Genomic DNA, 18,946 nt, shown 5'->3' on the forward strand with positions numbered 1-18,946 from the left:
TGTGCCTCACATTTTTTCCTTTCATTTCTATGGTCCTTTCCATTGTAAAATTTTTCAATTACATACATTGTTTGATCCACACACAACAGCCACAGTGAGAGATAGGGCACATATCATTATCCCCACTTTACAGATATGGAAACTGAGATTCAGGAGATTTGAAAGAAAAGTAGAGTGACTTTAAGGGCAAGTCATTTGCCCAACGGCATATGAGAAGTACAATGGTTCTCAAAATATGGCTCCTGAATCATCAGCATCACATCAGCATCACCAGAAAAATGTTAAAAAGAAAAACTCTTGGGCCCCACCCCAGACCTACCTATCAGAAACTGGGGGGGAACCCAGCATATCTGGTTTAACAAGCCCTCCAGGTGATTCTGATTCACACTAAGTTTGAAAATCACTGAACTATTAAGCAGCAAAACTGTGACTTGTGTGTCCTTGTTCAATGCCAGTTCTATTGCACTTCCTTGAATCAAACCCATTAAAGAAGTGTACTTTTTTGCCCACCCATATCATTCTCTGTGTAATGCCATTACCTATTATGGAGAAAAATTGAGTGTTTTTTTCAATATACATTGCTCATTATAGATCTCTGATACATGTCATTTGTTTCAGACTTTTAAATCGGTATTCTGCCCCACCTCTATTTCCTCCCCTCCCCTTTCTCTGATAAGTGACAGGGCTTACCACTACATATGAGAATAGCAGGTCATTAAATGGAGTTCAAGGGTAGTGGTGGGAGGTACCATCTTTGTCCATTGAGAGACCAGCCTTTTCCTTAAATCCAAAACAGAGAGTAAGAAGATGCAGACATGTTTTTGTTTTGACCCAGTAATGTTGGCCTGCACAAAGTTTATGTATTATATTCCTCACTTTTTGTTTTGGATTATTATCAAAATTTCAAAATCAGATCTCTGACTTTGATTCTGATTCAGATTTCCATTTTCTGGTAGGAAAAATTAGAGTATCTGGCAACAGTGGACAATGGAAAAACAAGGCAACAAGGAGCTGTAACTAAGTAGAAAGTGCTCCATTTAGATGGAGCGTGTGCTCTCCAGTTTGCCAAAGTCTCCACTACTTCCTATTGCATCTCTGACTCTAATGCTAAATGCTACTTGCCCTTTATCTTAGCACTTGTATCATCACTTATCTTATTATAAAGAGAAAAATAAATTGATGGGCCTATGTCTCTGCCAAGTGCTGAATTAAAATCTAGACTATTTTTAAAGAAATAGGAAAGAGCCAATTTCTTTTGGGAAATGAAAACTAATCCTATGTGTCTAACACGGAAAAGAGTATCCCATTTTATATTACCTGTCTGGCCTGTGTGAGCACATGAGTTAGTGAGCCTTGTCTTTCCATCTGGGAGGAAATAAGCTACACTGTAAGGAATTACATCTTCATGCTAGACTGGTCCCAGCATGGCTGGTAGAAACCTAACAGAAGCCATCAGGTACCTGTTGGCTTTTTTGTAACTTCTCATCTCTATATTTTCCTCTGGATGAGTCTGCCCATGGGCTTTGGCAATAACCTCCACTATGTGTAATTCTGTTTCCAGGTGGTGATCATGGAAGTCCAAGGCCTCAAATCCTTGGCTCCAAACCGTATTGTATACTGCACAATGGAGGTGGAAGGAGGAGAGAAACTACAGACAGACCAAGCCGAGGCTTCTAAACCAACGTAAGTTATGTTTCTCCACGGTTCATCCGCCACAAGTTTGTTCTCATTGGCTCCATTTGGGACAACTCCAAGTTAAAGGTCTGGTTTCCCCAGAAGGTTCTAGAAGACATATACTTTGCTAATTTTCAAACAAGAGGACTTAACTATATTTTTATTAGGTAGTCATACCAAGGATTCTGATTCCTTTAAAGCAGAGAACAGAAGGAAATTGAACAATCTCCTAGAGAGCCACTTTAGAGAGCCACTTTAGAGAGCCACAACTTCCATCCTATGTTATGGTGTGCAGGAGAGTTTGATATAAAGTTATTTTATTATATTTCTAAGTAACATTTGGCTTATGATATAAGCAACTTTTTTCAAAATCTTTCTCTATGTGCCACAGTTATAAACATATCAGGAAAGCAATGTGATACATTATACATAGTACATTATTCCTTAAGTCAGAACACATTTGTCAAATGTTCAGTGTGTGTACGAGGTACTGTTGTACAATGTAAAGGAAATTCACCACCATTATAGCCCTACAGAACTTACAGTTGAGTGTGAGCATCAGGAAAACAACACACAAATATATAATTACAAATAGTTATAAATGCTGAGAAGAAAAGAGTGCTTTGAGAAGAGAGAGCAGTAGACCCTGAACCAGTTTGTGGGCCAGAGTCAGAGTAGGCTTTCTTTAGGAGTTACAAGACATTTGGGCTAATATTATAAAAGTTGAGCAAAGGGAGTGGGAGTGGAAAGAGCATACCAGGCAGAGTCAGCTTATGCAAAGTCCCTGTAGCAAGGAGGAATTGAAAGAAAGCCAGTCGGGTTGGAGGTCAGAGAACAAGGTATGTATGCTCTAAGCTGCCAGTGAGGAAGAAAGGGGCCATACCTCAAAGGGCCTTGTTAGGTCTTGGAGAAAAATCATGGGATACATCATTAGATATTTGTTTTTTAAAAGATCACTCTTGCTACAGTGCAAGGGGCCAGGGTTAATGTAGAAGACCAGTTAGGATTTTATTGCAATGGTTCACAGGACTGATGATGATTAATTCATTTAGGTCAATAGAATCTTAGGCTTCAAGGATTCTTGAGAGATCACTGCTCTCTTCTCTCCCTACCCGCTGCCTCTCACTCTTTTTTTTTCTATCTTAATTAAGCCAGCTTAGACTAATGATAATTTTTTTATTGTTAATTCATAAGAAAGTCATAAAAAGGATAACTTCTAACAGCAGCTCACTGCCTCTCCTCCCCCACAGCATTATGAGCTATTTAGCAGAACATGAATAACTTACCGGGATATTCAAACAAAATAGTTCAAAGAAAGCACTGAACATTTCCCAGACTAGAGAAAATCTGAGGGCATTGTATGCCTTCAAGTGGTTCTTTGCATGAATGGGCAAAGGCTTCAGATGCTCAGAAGCTAGGTGAAATTAATGAGTGCGGGAGGAAATTGAAACCAGTGCAGCTTGTCACACACCATCCTTCCTCCTTTTTAAAAACTTAATCTCAAACTGAAAATAAAGGTAGTTTCTTTTTTACTATCATTGATAAAATCTCAAATTTTCCCCCAACTGTCACTGTGGCCTGACCGTTATCAATGATATTATATTATGCTGCATTATTTACATATACTTTTTAAAAATGTGCCATGTATGAGGGAAGAAAAACCTATTTGGTGTTTCTGCCAACCTTTTAAGACATTGAGCCCAATATGGTATCAAAAGTTAGATAAAGAAGGAAAAAGCTCTGATTATTCTAACATGCTGTTGTTTTATATGTGCTATTTTAATTCAGAATGTAATTTATATCATTTTATTGGGTTTAAAGTTTTCAGTTGCCTGGGTAAATAATGAGCTGAATTTCATTTGCTTATGAATATTTAAAAAAGAGTTTCAGATTACAAATATGGAATACTTAGGTCTACTTACTTGAAACACATATTTCACATATAGGCTTACTGATATCCATACATATGTATTACTATATCCATATAAACAAACACCTCACGCTGAAATATTTTGCTTTTCTAGCCAGAGTATAAATTTTTTATTCTCTTCAATCAGTGGGTGATTGAAACTCCACAGATATTGGTTGGTTGGTTGATTGGCTGGTTGGTTAGTTGGTTGTCTGGTTGGTTTTTTTTTAATACAGTAGAAATGCAGGTTTCGTGACTAGAATCAAGTCAAATCAGTCAGCAGTGTCCACCTAGAGTGTTGTTGAGAAGGGTTCTCAAGCCGAATCTGTGTTCAGAGGAAAATAGTGCCACCATCATCTTATAATGTCTGCCACGGAAGTGGAATGGGTACAAGTGCCTTGTATTTGCTATTTCTATAGTATCCCAAAAACATATAACCAGATTTTGAAATCTACCAATGTTCTTTTTTTTTCTTGTCTCTTCCTTTATCCTTTTTATATAAATTCTCTTTATAACTTGTACTCATCTTCCTTTTAAATTCAGTTTTTTTTTTCTTGATTCTCTTCTTTATCTTTTTCTTTATTATACTTCAGTTATGGTAATTTTCCTCTGCTGTCAATTTTATCTGGTAGGATAATGAGACTGTTTGTACAGGCCCATTTTCTCCCTTCCTCCTTAGTTTAAACTTACTCAGAATCTGCTCCATCATTTATTTTTTTTGAAGCTTGTATTTGTTCTCCTTTCCTCTCCTCTTCTATTTTCAGTTTCTCCCATTAGTAATCTTCAGCTATTGTCGCTACTATTTAATTTTAATTTTTCCAGAAAGTATCCTTTTGAGGATCGCCTTTTATCTGTCCTAATAACTTTCATTAAGTTTCAAAAGTTTAGTTTTTTTCCTGCCCTATTTGTCTTCTAAATCTTGTCTTTGACTATTCTTACAGTCAGAGGATGCCCATACTTTACTTATACATTCTAAAGCTAAAATTTTATTCAAGTCTGTTTTATATATTACTCATAAATTCTGTTGTTGATGCTACTAAGTACTTCACCCAATAACTGGAACAGTAACACCCTATCTTATCACGTGTTTACAAAAATTTGGCTTTTTTGTTCCAAGTACAGTCACAAATCCAGGAATACATTATATTACCAAGTTTGTCCAAGAGCATGTTTTTGGAACTTTAATGTGTAAAATACTCTAAGAAAAGCTAGGGTAGGAAGAATGGTATCTTGGTCAAGTGAGGTTGAGAAAGACAAGACATTAGATCTCCATCCCTTTGTGAGTTCTTCACAGTGAACACTGGCATTTTAAAGGCTTTGAAGATTTCCAACAGTAAATAAATTTGCTTATCCATGAGTTTCCCAAATTTATTTTAATTAACACCTATTAGCATTCATTGAAATGCTGGTTTATATTGTTCAAATTCAGTAATGGAGGTTCCAAATTTTCACCTCCTTTATCAATGTCATCTCTTCATTTAGAACCAGGGTCCCACCTAGCATAGTCATTTTGGATCAGTTGCATATAAGAATTCTGTGTTCATAAGTTAAATATACGTGTTTTTGGATTTTTTTTTTGCTTTTTTTTTTTTTTTTGATTTGTGTGTATATATAGGTATAGCCTCCACTCATCCTTCATTTTATCAACCTTTGCTACATGTGGATTATTTTCAGGCAGACTATATCTCCTCTCAATTCTATTGTCCTTCTCTCTCAGGATTTTAATGTGGAAAACCAGGATAATATATGATCATGAGTTTTCAAGATTTATATTTATTTTTAAAAATATTGCCTTCATTTGCAGCATATTGTTTTTGCCTCTTGTAGGGAAAGCATTGGGGTTGCTGAGGCTGAAGTAACTGAAATCATGTTTTTAGGTGAGCAATCTCAGGAAGGCATAGAAATGGGGAGGGGAAATACTTGTGGATTCAAGAAAACAGATCTACTTGTCCAGCTCCTTTAAATAGAGCAGAGGATTTTTCTTCCCATGAGGCAGCATTTTTCAAAGGGTGTCACTTTTATCTCTACTGATAACAGAGATTATGTTAAGTATTACCAAGACATAGCATTGAGTAACATCAAATCATGTAATAAGAAAGTTACTTCTTTTCTTTTTATTTTGCAATTCTTCTGATTAGGTCAAAGAAAATGTTTCGATTGGTTCTAGTAAATCTTTAACAGTCAGAAAAAGGAAGTTGTGCCTTCCAGGCATTATCCAGGCTCAGAGCCGTCTGCTGGCAAGAGCCACCAGTTAGAATTTAATAGCATTGTTTAGACCTCATTTAACCAAAAATGTTTTCTGTGCACATGGCCTTGGAATAGTTTAAATGGAAACAGAATATCTTTCCCCAATGGCTCCTTTGAAATTTAGATGTAGGAAATGATACAATAAATGGAAGTCTCTACTTGTGTCCAGCTAGTGTTGGGACTGCTGCCATGAATAACATAGATCAAGCCTTGGCCTCATGGAGTGTATGTTCTGCTAAAGGACATAGGCAATAAACAAATGACTAAATAAGTATAAAGGGTAATGACAGATCGTAGTTTGTGTTACTTTCCATTCATGGCTGGTGGTGCTGCTTTGCCTTTTGCATCCGTGACATAAGTTTTCTTTTTTAAAGAAACATATTAACATTTAAAAAGTGAATTATTTAAATGAAATATATTAAGTACATAATAGCACAGATGGTACCCAGATATGATTTTTTTAAAAAAATAGATAATCATGAAAGTATCTTGTATTGGTATGTGGAAATAGCAAAAATTGAGAACATGGCATGCAAATTACTTTACAAAATTGATGTGGGGAAATCTGACATATTCTATGAGTACAAGATATACTTTAAAATGATTGTCTCTCTCAGTAGATTTGTACAGCTTAAATTATCCTCCAAAGAAAGCATACCCTGAGAATTAAATACGAGAGAAATATAAGTAATTTTGATAAAAAGGAGGGCATTTGAGTTAGCAGCCCAATATTGCACTGACTTATCTGAAATTATATTCTTCTGAATTGAAACCAAGGATGCCATTTGGCATTTGCTTATTTAACAAGTTCATTATTCTCTGACAAGCCACACACTTCGTGACGTTTGGATTTCATTATTGTCAGAAATTCAAAAACACAATCAAACTGTTTCCTGCCACTTTCCAAGGGAATAAGAAAATAAAATACCTTGACTGGTGAATCTTGCCATACCTCTAGCATTTTTCAATGGCACCTTATCTGATGAGACTATATTTAAAAACAAACAAACAAACAAACAAGAGCAAAACACGATAACTTTCTATAGCATTTTTTTGTTCTGTGAAACATATTATTAGTCCTAATGGTACAACTCAGAATGGGTCAGGCTTATTATACCCAAATTATTCATAGAAATGCAGTTCCATTAAATTGTCCCCACATTAAGTCAGTTACAAAGTCAGAAAAAAGAAGTTGTGCCTTCCAATTCCTTGCCTTTTGCATCATCATCTTCTTAATGACACTTCCTTTCCCAATATAACTAAAAATGTTTTCTGTGTACTGGGCCTTGCAATGGTTTAAATGGAAATAGAATATCTTTCCTGAATGGCTCTTTTGAAATTAGATTTAAGTGAATGATACTAAGGGTAGGCATTTGCATTCTCTCAGCAAGTATATACATGTGGAATACTCTGCTTGATTCCAGGTAGTACTGGAGCTACACACATAAATAACACAGATCAGGCCTTGGCTAATGGAGCATATGTTCTGATAAAGGACATAGGCAATAAACAAATGACCAAATAAATATATAATAGCAGGTTGTATTTTCATTATGAAAGAAATGAAAAAGCTGCTGCAATATAAATTAGTGGAGATGTAGGGAACTCTAGTGTCTAAGAAAGCCCATTCAGAGTAGGTAATGTGTGAGTGGATATCTGAAGGATCAGAAGGAACCAGCCATTAGAAGAGCCAGGAAACGCATTTCAGGCATAGGAAACAGCAGATGCAAAGGCTTTGAGGTAGGAAGGGGCTTGATGTGTCCCTGGCCTAGAGAGGAGGGCAATGTGACTAGAGATTAGTCAGTGTGGGAAAGCATGCTACGGAAAGAGTCTAAAGAGCAAAGCAGGGCCAGACAACTCAAGCCCTTGGAGGCCACATGAAGGGTTTGAACTCCATTCTAAGACCATGGAGAAGCCGCTAGAGGATTTTAAGCCAGGGAAGGTATGATTGGATTTCCACCTGGAAAACTGAAGCATCTTTAAGGACTAGAGTAAACTTGAAACAACAGGCATATTGGTCAACAAATATGGAGCACTAGTGTTGAAGTGGAGAATAATGCAGACATGATCCTTGATATTAAGCCATGGGGAAAGGCTGGCTGGGATTATCTAAGTACCTAGGCACAAAGTGGTAATTTCTTCAGGAGCCTCTGTAGTTTTGAGAAAAGGGGCCTCCTGAGAATCAGCTTCTTTCTTATCTACCTTTCTTGGAGCTCTATGCTCAAAGTCACAGTCCAGGAGACATTTATGTAGCATGGAGTGGGAGCTTGTATACCATTTCTCTTGTTCTTTCTTACTGAGAAAAAGACTTAGCTTCTTTCAGAGTTATAATTAAATCATAAATGGTAAAGGCCAACACTGACCCAGAAATTCAATTTTGCTAGGCTCCCTGAAGATATGTAGGTTGGGAGGAAGCAAAATTATAATCACAGTTTGAGATGCTTAGAGACTGTCCTGCCTCCCAGACCAGAAAGCTTAGTCGAAAAGCCACAACTTTGATTGAAAAGCAGTTTGTATTTGTTCGTGAGCTGAAGTTTGAAGGTTTGCTGTAAAAAAACAAATAGAGTTGTCAGTGAAAAGCAATGGGGTGCTTGAGAACAAGCTTTGGAGGAGGAGCCCCTAGTGCTACACCCTTTATAACCCAAGTCTGTTATACATTTATACATTTTCCACCCTTAGCAATTATTTATATATATATATATATATATATATATATATATATATATATATATATATATATATATTCCATTTGGCTGATCCAGAAAAGAATTATAATTGCAGAACTTAAGGCAGAGTTTTCAGGAATTGCAAGTAACATTGAGTTGGTGAAATTTCTAGTGTTGGTAGGAGTTTTGGCATTGGATGGTTGAGTGGTGCTTGCCTGGAATTTGGCAGTTAGACAGTAATGATCTATCCAAATGTGAGAGATTCATGAAAGTTCTGATTTCATGAGTAGTCCAGCATTATTGGGTAGGCATGAAATGAAGTATTTTTTAATAGACTTTTAAAGACTAAGTGACTATAGGTTCTTTCCTTTCTAGTTCAACACCTTGAACACCTTGCCTGACCTTACTTGCCAATTATATCTAATGCTGACATAATCTGAGAACCTGACTGGTTGCATATCACACTATCCAGTGGAAATCCAGCTCAATACATTTCTCCTCAAGTGTAAAAAACCACTATACTTGATAGCTAGTGACCAGGGAGAATCTAGGAAGGAGTGTCATATAGTTATTACCTGTAACAATGGGGTGCAGTCCAGAAACTCTACATTCTCATTAATAAGAAAACAAGAGGCTTGGTTTAGATCTATCAATGCATAAAAATAGTATGGTGTTGCAGACAAGGTAAAATGTGAAGTCACCCTGCTAGATCCATATCTCAGCTGCGTGGCCTTGGGCAGGTTACCTAACTCTGGGTCCCATTTTCCTCATTCTTATGAAAATTAAATGAATTAACATTTTAAAAATAGCTAATTAAATGCCTGTCACCTAGTAATTATGTTGGCTATTATTATCATGGATTTATTCTTGTTTGGAGGGAGAAAGGGAGAGATGGGGGGTGGGGGGGGGAAGGTGACCTAGGCCTAAAACAGTAATCATTGGTATTGATTCAACATTTTAGGCCAGGTTCTGTACTAAGTGTTTCATACTCAAATGACTGTGAGATAGATACTATTGCTAGTCCCGTTTTACTGATGGAAATAACTGAGATTCAGAGAAGTTGAGTGACTTGTTCAAAGTTGCACAGGTAGTAAATAGCTCAGCCAGGAGTCAACCACAAAGCCTGTAATTTTTTATTATTTTCAGATATACAAGTATATCTGAAAATAATATGGTAGTTAGACATATATATAATTTATGAAGTGATCCCATCCCCCAATTAGCCCATACTTTTGACTCATTCTACTACCATGCTTTTCTGAAATATAAATCATGCCGCTAAAAGAAGGTATTTTAATTAGCATGATTACTCAGCAAAACTATCTAATAGGGCTCATTCTCTTTCCATAAATCCAGTTTTTTTGAGTGTAGGTTAAATCACTGCCCCTATTGAAATGGTGATGAATGTGCTATTGCACATTGCCATTAGCTCAATGCAGACACTCAGCTCCTCAGGCACAGTTCAACCCATATACTGTAGTACTATTAGATGCTACATATGTGAGTCTGCAAAGATGAGCCAAAGATGGTCCCTTTCCTCAGGGTGCTTACAAAACTCCAGGAGAGCCACTAATGGTAATGATCATCATCCTTCTCCTTGAAATCATTATCAAAAACATTTGCCCTTACCATTTTTTTTTAATCTACCAGTGCCAGTCACGAGCTAGCTGATACCATATGGCTAATTCTGACAGACCTGGATTCAAATCCCAGCTCTACCATTCACAGCTGGGTGACCTTGAATAAGAGGATTCTCCTCATCAAGCTTCAGTGTTCTCAGATTTGAAATGGAGACAATAATACAACCTGCACCATGGTGTTGGTATTGAAAAATGACATGATTTGTGCTAAAGGCTGAGTTCAATGAGCAGCGTATCATAACCTCTTGAGAAATATTATTAATAGCCAATAAGCCACTATAATCTCCCTGAATTCTACATGGTACTGTTGATAAATAGCTACCCACTATTACCTCATTACATACGAAGGAAATGAAGCTCAGAGAAGTTAGAAAGCTTGCCCTAAAATCCTACAACTCCTTAAATGCAGGCTTTATGACTCCAAACACATGAGGAGCAAATTGCCTAACCTGCCAAAAGAGAAAGGGCGCTTTTGCCAAAACACTTCCCAGAGCCAGAGGACAGACCATGGTGGGTGGACTGTCATCAATTTGATGATACGAGAGTTGATTCCTAAAGACAAGAGAAATGAAAAAGGGCAGTGTCCTCCCTGAGTTCTCATCTGGAGTCACAACACACCACATCAACATGCCCCCTACAGCTCCCTTACAGACCATTCTTTCAGCTTCTTTCTGGATCAGAGCCTTCATTGGAGAGAGGTTAGAGTGCTGCTGAGATAATACTTTCTACATGTTCATAAGTATCTTATTTGTTTTATAGCTAATTCCCTTGTGCTGTGATATAGAGCTCACCTCGCTGCAGGGATGCAGATGACTGTGGGGCCTTCAGAGAAGACAGATGCTCTTCTTGGCATGAGGCCAATCATCTGAGTGTTTAGAAACTTATGGGGCTCTGGTGCTTAAATTTGATGCTTAAAAATCAAAGTTCCTTGGTTTTTCCTTGGTAAGGACTCAAAAACTCTCACCCCAACCCATAGTTTCTGGTTCAGAAAGTTTAAGGTGGAGAAGTTCTTTCAGGGAGACTTTTGTAGCTGGAACCTGGTTGGAAACATTTTACTGATTATATGGAAAATAAGGTTTAGCATAAGCATCAGAACACAAGCTTTGAATGAAGTAGTCTCTAGTTTGGATCCCAATTGTGCCACTGACATTGTTGCATTGGATAAGTTACTAAATTTTTCTGAACCTCAGTTTCTTCATCTGTAAAATGAGACAAAGGATACTTTTATCATAGATTTGTTGATGAAGACTCAAATTTAATAATTTATGCAAAGCACTTGGCACAAACGTAAGAGCTGTTATTCTTATCTTTATAATTATTGTTGACATCAGTGGAGCCAGGGTGAAAATGAAAACAGCACAGGCAGGCCATCAAAATCAAGTGGTATGAACTAAAGAAACTCATGATACTTTATCTCTCAATTAGATGCCTTTTTATAGTTTCCCTTGGAATGTGTCCATTTATAAGTATATTTCTTACTCGTACTTGGAAAAATCTATATATTCAAGCTAATTTTTTTTTTATAATGCCTTAACATGTAATAGATGGTCAATAAGACTTGATTAACTTGGAGCTAAGCCTTAAAGGCTAATGGTGAAGGACTCTGGGAAAAGCTAAAACGGGGGCCGTGTGATGTGCTTGAAAACCTCTTTAAAATACTGATGATCAAAATGATAATTAAGGCAGAGATTTCTCCACTCAAATGAGTGCTCAATATTCAAAAGAACAGATGGCTGCAAAATATCCAAAAGAGCACAAAAATATGAAAAACAAAGTGAATGCATTGTATGAGCTCTTCTTGATACCAGACCTCTATCACTTTTCAAGTAATGAACACACACACACACACACACACACACACACACACACACCCAAGGGATTGCTAGGTGCATCACAAGTTAAACTAAATCTTTATATATCGGGGGGTATCTTGACATTTAACAAATAGGCTGTCATGCAATCTCATTAAGGTCGGGTTTTAAAACGTGTTTTTTTTTTCTTTTGTAAATTTACTAGAGAGATAGAAAGGATAAAAAGAGAGCTCTTTTCTGTCATTCCATTATATATCAACAAGTACAGGGAGTTGCAATATCAATATCTGAGGACTATTAGAAAAGAGGAATTAGAAGCAGGAATCTCAGTGTCTGAAGTTCCAGTTCTGCCCTGCCATGTGTTTCCACTGTGTTTTTCTCCTCGCTGGTCAAATCATGCAACCTATTTCTATTCCAATTACAAAACTAGGTGATTTTCTGTTGTGTCAAATATATTAAGGCTTGGGACCTGAAAAATTCTTCTCTTTCTCACTTTCCTACTTTAGAGAGAGCCCAAACAAAACAAACAAACAAAACAAATCTCAAAACCAACCTGTTCTCTAAAAATGACAGCCTCCGGAAGAATTCATTGTGCTTTTTTGGTTATTTGCGGTGATCAGAATTTATCCAATGGCCCTGCTGCATGCTGATCCCACAAATACATGTAAAACAAGGAGATAATCATATCCATTCCATCCTTTCAATCAGCCCTTCCTTCCTCTGTTTCATCCGTGGGAGTGGTTACTTTATGTAAACACTGGGTAAGGTACTGGGGATACAGCAGTGAACAAAAGAAGCAAAAATCCTGCCACTATGACACCCACGTTCTAATAGGACAGACTAACATCAGACAAGACCATTTTAAATCATTGGATAGAGTTGTATCTGACTTTAGCTTTGGCCTCACAATTCAGTCAAAATCTACTATATAGCTTTCCTCAACCTTGCCTTTGAACAGCCTAATAGTCAAATGTCATTTCAAAGTCATTCTCGTATCTCTGCAGTTGCTCATGCTCAGTGATCGTGTACTATGTAGATAATCATCATAGCCAATCTGTGAGATAAATGTCTGTAACACCAGCAAGGCTTGTCATTCTTCCTTTTGTTAATATCTGAATGTTCGCTTTGAAATATAAGTGAGCATTCTAAATGCATATTGGGGTCAGAATCTTGATATGTGCTTTACATGTTGAAATCCTATCAGTCAGTAGAACTATGAATATAAATATATATGTATTTATCAAAATATCAACACATATAATAATTAACCATTATAAAACTGCTTATTTTATATGAAAAAATGAGATTTTTTTCAAACAGTTAAATAAGTAGATGAATATTAAAAGAATATAACTTGATATTTTTACGAGTATTATATCCCTTTTGAGCCAAGATATCTTTATAAAACTTAAATAATAGAATTAGGCTACCTTGTAATTTTAACCTTTGTGGACTCATTTGGAGTATTAGCATTCACCACATTAAACAAAATAAGGAAAAGCTTACCTTAATCTCTTCCTATCCAGAAGGAAAGAAAGCTGAATAACTTGCTGTCAGTTCTCACACTGGCAGAGCTGACCCAAAAATATTTCACTACTCCACCAATGTCAAGGCAAAATAAACATATTTGGTGTCCATTCTAAATGTGTCAAATAAAGGTATCTGAGGAAGTTTTAGGTCATAGTGCTAAGAAATTATTATTCCTATACTATAGTAACAAAAGTTTAAATTTTCACTATTAAAATTTTATAATAAAATTATAATTATAAATAAATTGTTAATAATGTCATTTGATTCTTATATTCCCAAAAACTTATTCTGTGATGTCGATAATCAGCTTTGACCAAATATTTGTCTGTAAGTTGTTTGTTACTCTCAGCCCATTTAGCATTCAGCCTAAATGTAGGTTCATGGCCCATCCAACTTTGCTGTGATCAGAGGGATTTGGTTGAAAGTAACTAAGATGGGAGGAAGAAACTGTTTTAATTAGGTCATTCAAAAAATGTCCCCAGGAAGTGACAATTGAACAAGAAGTCGTTAGGGCAAAGAGCGTGCTGGGTAGAGAGAATGGAGAGTTCAGAGATGCTGTGGTAAGAAAGAATCTGGCATGTGTGAGGGGCAGATGAAGGGCCTGAAGGGCCCGGGCCGAGTGAGCAGAGTGAGAGGGAATGGGGACAAAAGCGAATCAGTGAGGCTGGCTGAGGCCAGATCCCACGGGGTTTGGGGGCCAAGGGGAGAAGTTTGGATTTTAAGCCCAAAGTAACCTGAGGGTATTTAGGTATTTAAAAGATCCCTCTGGCTGCTGTATTATGAATGACTACATGTGGCACGGGTAGTAGTGGAAGGCGGAATACCAGTTGGGAAGCTGTTGCTATTATGTGAGAGATGATGGTGACTTGCAGTGGCAGAGGAAAGGGAGGGAAAGGGACAAGTTCAAGATACATTGGGACCAAGAGTCGAGACTCTTCTTATGTCCATTTTCTACTCTTTCCCAAGAAGGGTATTATGTCCTCTGGAGGTAGCATACTAGCCCTGGACAACATTTGGCTCTTCTCTCATAAGTTTGCAATTGTTTATTACCAGCAAACCTTTCTTCGCAGATACCACTTGTCAATTTGCAAGTTGTAGTTTCAGTGTCTTGGTAAATGACCTTGAGTGAGTAGGAGCCAGCCAGAATCTCTTACAACCTTGTGTGTAATGGATGTACAGCTGGGAACTGGGACAGTCAGTTCTCTAGCTGCATCTTTTATTCCCTGCGAGAATTACTCTACAGCTGTACCAAATTTGTTCATTCTCCAAGTTAGCAAAGACGTGCCTTTTACAGAAAGTTACATGCTGACATTACGGTGACATTGACACCAAACCAAAAGAGAAAATTAACACATTCACTTCCCCCTGAAGGTTTCATTTCCTACTTTGTTTAAAAGCCCGATTGTACTGTGCTTATGGTAATGCTTGCCACTGGTGGGGAGGTATTAATGCAAAAGGATTTCAAGAAATAGCCTCCAATGGGTCCGATCTCACTGAACAAGTGAGTGATTCTCTATAGACACTGTGCTAGGTACTTGAAGTCTTTCATGAGGAAAATGGTTAATTACATTTAAGTAAATCTGGCCGGGCTCTAACTTTGCGGTGGAATCTTAAACCCAGGACTCTCTTACAATTGCAGTTGCTGAAAAATCAGTGTCAGAAGTACATATTTTATGCCTATACTTCAAATAATATACATATATTTTCAGTTACCTATTTATTATCAAGCACTGTGCTTGGTCTTATTATTGGCTTCATTTTTTAAATTAGATTTGATGTTTTTAATCAAAAAAATAATGTCTGTTTGCCAAAAAATGAGGGAAAGTGTAAGGAAAAATTAAATATTACTCATGATCACAATACCCAGCAATAATCTTTGTAAATGTTTTGTATTGTTTTCCAGTTTGCTTTTCTGTATCTCTGAGTTTATGTATACACACACCCATAGGTATATGCACATGACAGATAACTTTTAGTGGAAATCTTTATACTCATCTATAATTGTTTCTTTTGAAACAATTCCTAGAAATGATATTATTAGTTCACAGCTAGTTATTTCCTGTGTGTTGGTAAGGTGACCAACTCATCCCAATTTGTGGTTTTAGCACTCAAAGTCCTGTGTCCTGGGCAAACCAGGACAGTTAGATACCCTGTTTGAGAACTAACTTATATTCAACCTCCATCATCCTGTATTCTCAGGGAAAATGTATGGCAGATAGTTGCTCCCTTAATTTATTCCTTAGAAACCCTCTGCCTCTTCAGCTTCCCCCATCAGGATGTCATCCTTGTCTCAGGGAACCTCAGAAAATTCTTTGCCACTTTTATTTGAGGCTGGAATTAAGACATAGTTCAGTTGTTTGTATACAAACAGCAAGCAAGTCATTGTGCTCAGATGAAGGTCATTTCCAGGCTCACTGAGCAATCTCAATTTGCTCCATTTGTCTGGATACACAAAAAGCTTCACAATTAGAATTATTGTGTAAACAGCAGAGTGATACTTCATGTAACTAAGCAAGCAGATTACATTGTGGTGCCTGTACACTGAGGGGGAACAATTAACGTCTTAGTTATATTTGTGCAGGATCTTGGGTGTTTAAAGCATTAGGAGAAAACAAAGTTATGGATTAAAGACTATAGGGAGAGACAGTGCACATACAACAAACATAACTCATTGTAGAAAATTTCCACGGCTTTTTCAATAACTAGTAACGATATAAGCCCTCCCCTTTAAAATGGTTTGTTTGTTAGTTCTTTCCCATTTTTTTAAATCTACCGGGCAACAGGACACCATATCCATATTGTACATGTCAAGTTCAAGTGAAAACAGGTCTATCGAGCAAGTCCTAGAACCAAGGTTGATATCGTTGGCTTTAATTAAAGTAACCTAAGATCAGCTACCAACTTCATTACCTAATGCCTAAATTTTTCTAGGGTCTAGGAAAAAATATTATATACAGAAAATAACATGGATGTATAAATATAAAAAGCAAATACAACAACAAATAGAAAAATAATTTGAGAAAAAAAGAGAGAGGGCGAGGGAGGGAGAGAGAAAAAGAGAGAGAGGACAGAGAGACATAGAGAAAAGATTTTTCTCTTCTTTTTGGCTTTTATTATCTCTTTTGATTAAGTAAACTAAGAAAAGGCTTTGACCTATATCTGAAATGGAAAATATTCAGGAACATAAGAAATAAGATAAGAAACCTACATAACTTTGAGGGTGCTCTAATTGAGAGGCAGTTAATAGAGCTTAATTCTAAACTTAGGTTTCCAGGGTGAGTGAAACCACAAATCTCTTGAAATTGACATCAAATACCTTGTTAAAAAGTGGGCGTGAACCACACAAAACTCCAAATCAGTAGTATTTGCACTGATTTTTCAGACCCAAAGTGTCCATCAGAAATACATACTTTCCGGTCTATGGCCACGCCACCCTAAACAAGCCTAATCCTGTCTGATCTCAGAAGTTAAGCAGTGTCAGGCCTCATTAGTACTTGGATGGGAGACCACCTAGGAAGGCCACGTGCTGTAGGTGTAAAAAAAATTTAAAATAAGGGATTGTTAGCTGACAGGGTCCTTGCAGTTTGTGAGGTTAACCAAGGGTTGCCTCATCTAAAAAAATAATATAGAAATACTTTCCTGCATGAGATTAAATCTAATCAAGGGGCAAGTGATTAAAATTTCTTCCTGGGAATACTTATTTTAAAAAGAAAATGGGAAAACACAAATGCAAAAATGTGTCAATTCAATTTAAAAAAAGACTGTGGTTTGGTGTAGCTCTACTGTCTGCCTGTTTCAGATCTCCAGATCAATGTGGCATCCTGATTTGTGCCTCTTTCCTTATTCATTCAATAAATAGTCATTTACATCAAAATATGAATTAGACACTGCACTATCACAAGGATACAACAGCAAACAAGACAGACACAGTCTCTGCCCTCAGGGAATCTATATTCTAATGGGAGAAGACATAAAATAAGTATGTAAATACATAGTATCATTTAAGATAGCAGTGAGTACTATTAAAAAATTAAACAGGGTGACATAATGAGGAATTAGTGGGTGGAAAGAAATTCTCTTTAGATTGGCTGGTCAGGAAATTCCTCCTGGCGGAAGGGCTATTGGAATTGAGACTTTGGTGTCAAATATTCAGTCACCTGAAGATCGAACAGAAGAACATTTAAGGAGGAGAGAAAAACAATTTAAAAGTTCCTGAGATGAGAATCTCTTATGATATTCAGGAAACAGAAAGAATATTGTATCTAGAGTATGTGAGTAAACTAAAAGTGATACAAGAGAGAGTCAAGGGTCCTATGAGATAGAGCTTTATAAGCCATGAAAATACTTAAAGGACTTTGGATTTGATATTAATAGCCATAGGAATTCATCAGAAAGGACGGCAACCATGCCAATTACCAAGTGGGCAATGGTTGGGAGGGAGAAGCAGAGCACTAAATCGCTTTGTAATATTCTAATTCAAAGTTGACTTTAATTATCATGCTTCAGAAATTACATATAGGGGTGTACTATCTGGCAATAAAAAGAATGAAGTACTGATGCATGCTGCAACACTGATACACCTCAAAAACATTATAAGTAAAAGAAGCCTGATGCCAAGGACCACATATTCCATGATCCCATTCATATAAATGTCCAGAAAAGGTAAATCTATGGAGATAGATAATGGATTAGTGGTTGCCTAGGATGGAAGGTGGGAGTGTGATCACACGCAAAGGCTCGTTGGGAGGTGATGGTTCTATTCTATAAAACCTATAAAATTATGAAACCTATAAAATTGGATTGTTGCTCAATGTTGTAAATCGTACACTTAAAGGAAATGAATTTCAGGGTATATAAATAATACCTCAATAAAACTGTTATTTAAGAATTATCAGGAAAAAAAATCATCTATATTCTTATTTTAAAAGAGCAGGTCTATTAGCAAGCCTATTATAACTGTCCAAGAAAGAAGTGATAGTGGCTTAGACTTTATTGACAACAAATAAAAATAGACATGTTTTGGAGAGCGATACAAAAAGGCTTGCGGTCGAATTGTGTGTGTGTGTGTGTGTGTGTGTGTGTGTGTGTGAGAGAGAGAGAGAAAGTGTAAGTAGTGGGGGTGAGAGAGGAATTCAGAACAGTGTCTGGGTTTGGGTATTAAGCAATCAAACATTTGAGCAACCAGACATTTCCTGAGTTGTAGAAGAGCAGTTATTCATTTGTTACCACACCTGGTAAGTCACTATCAGTATGAAGCATGTGGGTAGTAGTTAGTTACTAAATATTTTTAATCTTGCACTTTAATTTTTATGTATCCGAGTTTCTTATTTGCTTTATGATATAATTTAATACATATTTATAAAACATTAAAGGTGGGCATAAATTTTTTTTTCATTTACAGTTGACACTCGATATTATATTAGTTTCAGGTGTGCAGCATAGTAGTTAGACATTTATACAATTTATGAA

At 36.7% G+C, this 18,946-nt stretch overlaps 1 protein-coding gene across 15 annotated transcripts in view; it reads left to right on the forward strand.

The window, feature by feature from the left end:
* Window positions 1–18,946, forward strand: part of CADPS (calcium dependent secretion activator) — a 442,570-nt gene that overhangs the window by 208,068 nt on the left and 215,556 nt on the right. For all 15 annotated transcript variants that reach the window (XM_036218629.1, XM_036218630.1, XM_016150172.2 and 12 more), the window contains exon 6: window positions 1,562–1,683. In XM_036218629.1, coding sequence (XP_036074522.1) covers window positions 1,562–1,683 — 122 coding nt within the window. The remainder of the gene's footprint in view (window positions 1–1,561; window positions 1,684–18,946) is intronic.

This window comes from Rousettus aegyptiacus, unplaced genomic scaffold (genome assembly GCF_014176215.1).
Source record: "Rousettus aegyptiacus isolate mRouAeg1 unplaced genomic scaffold, mRouAeg1.p scaffold_m13_p_4, whole genome shotgun sequence".
Classification (NCBI taxonomy): domain Eukaryota; kingdom Metazoa; phylum Chordata; class Mammalia; order Chiroptera; family Pteropodidae; genus Rousettus; species Rousettus aegyptiacus.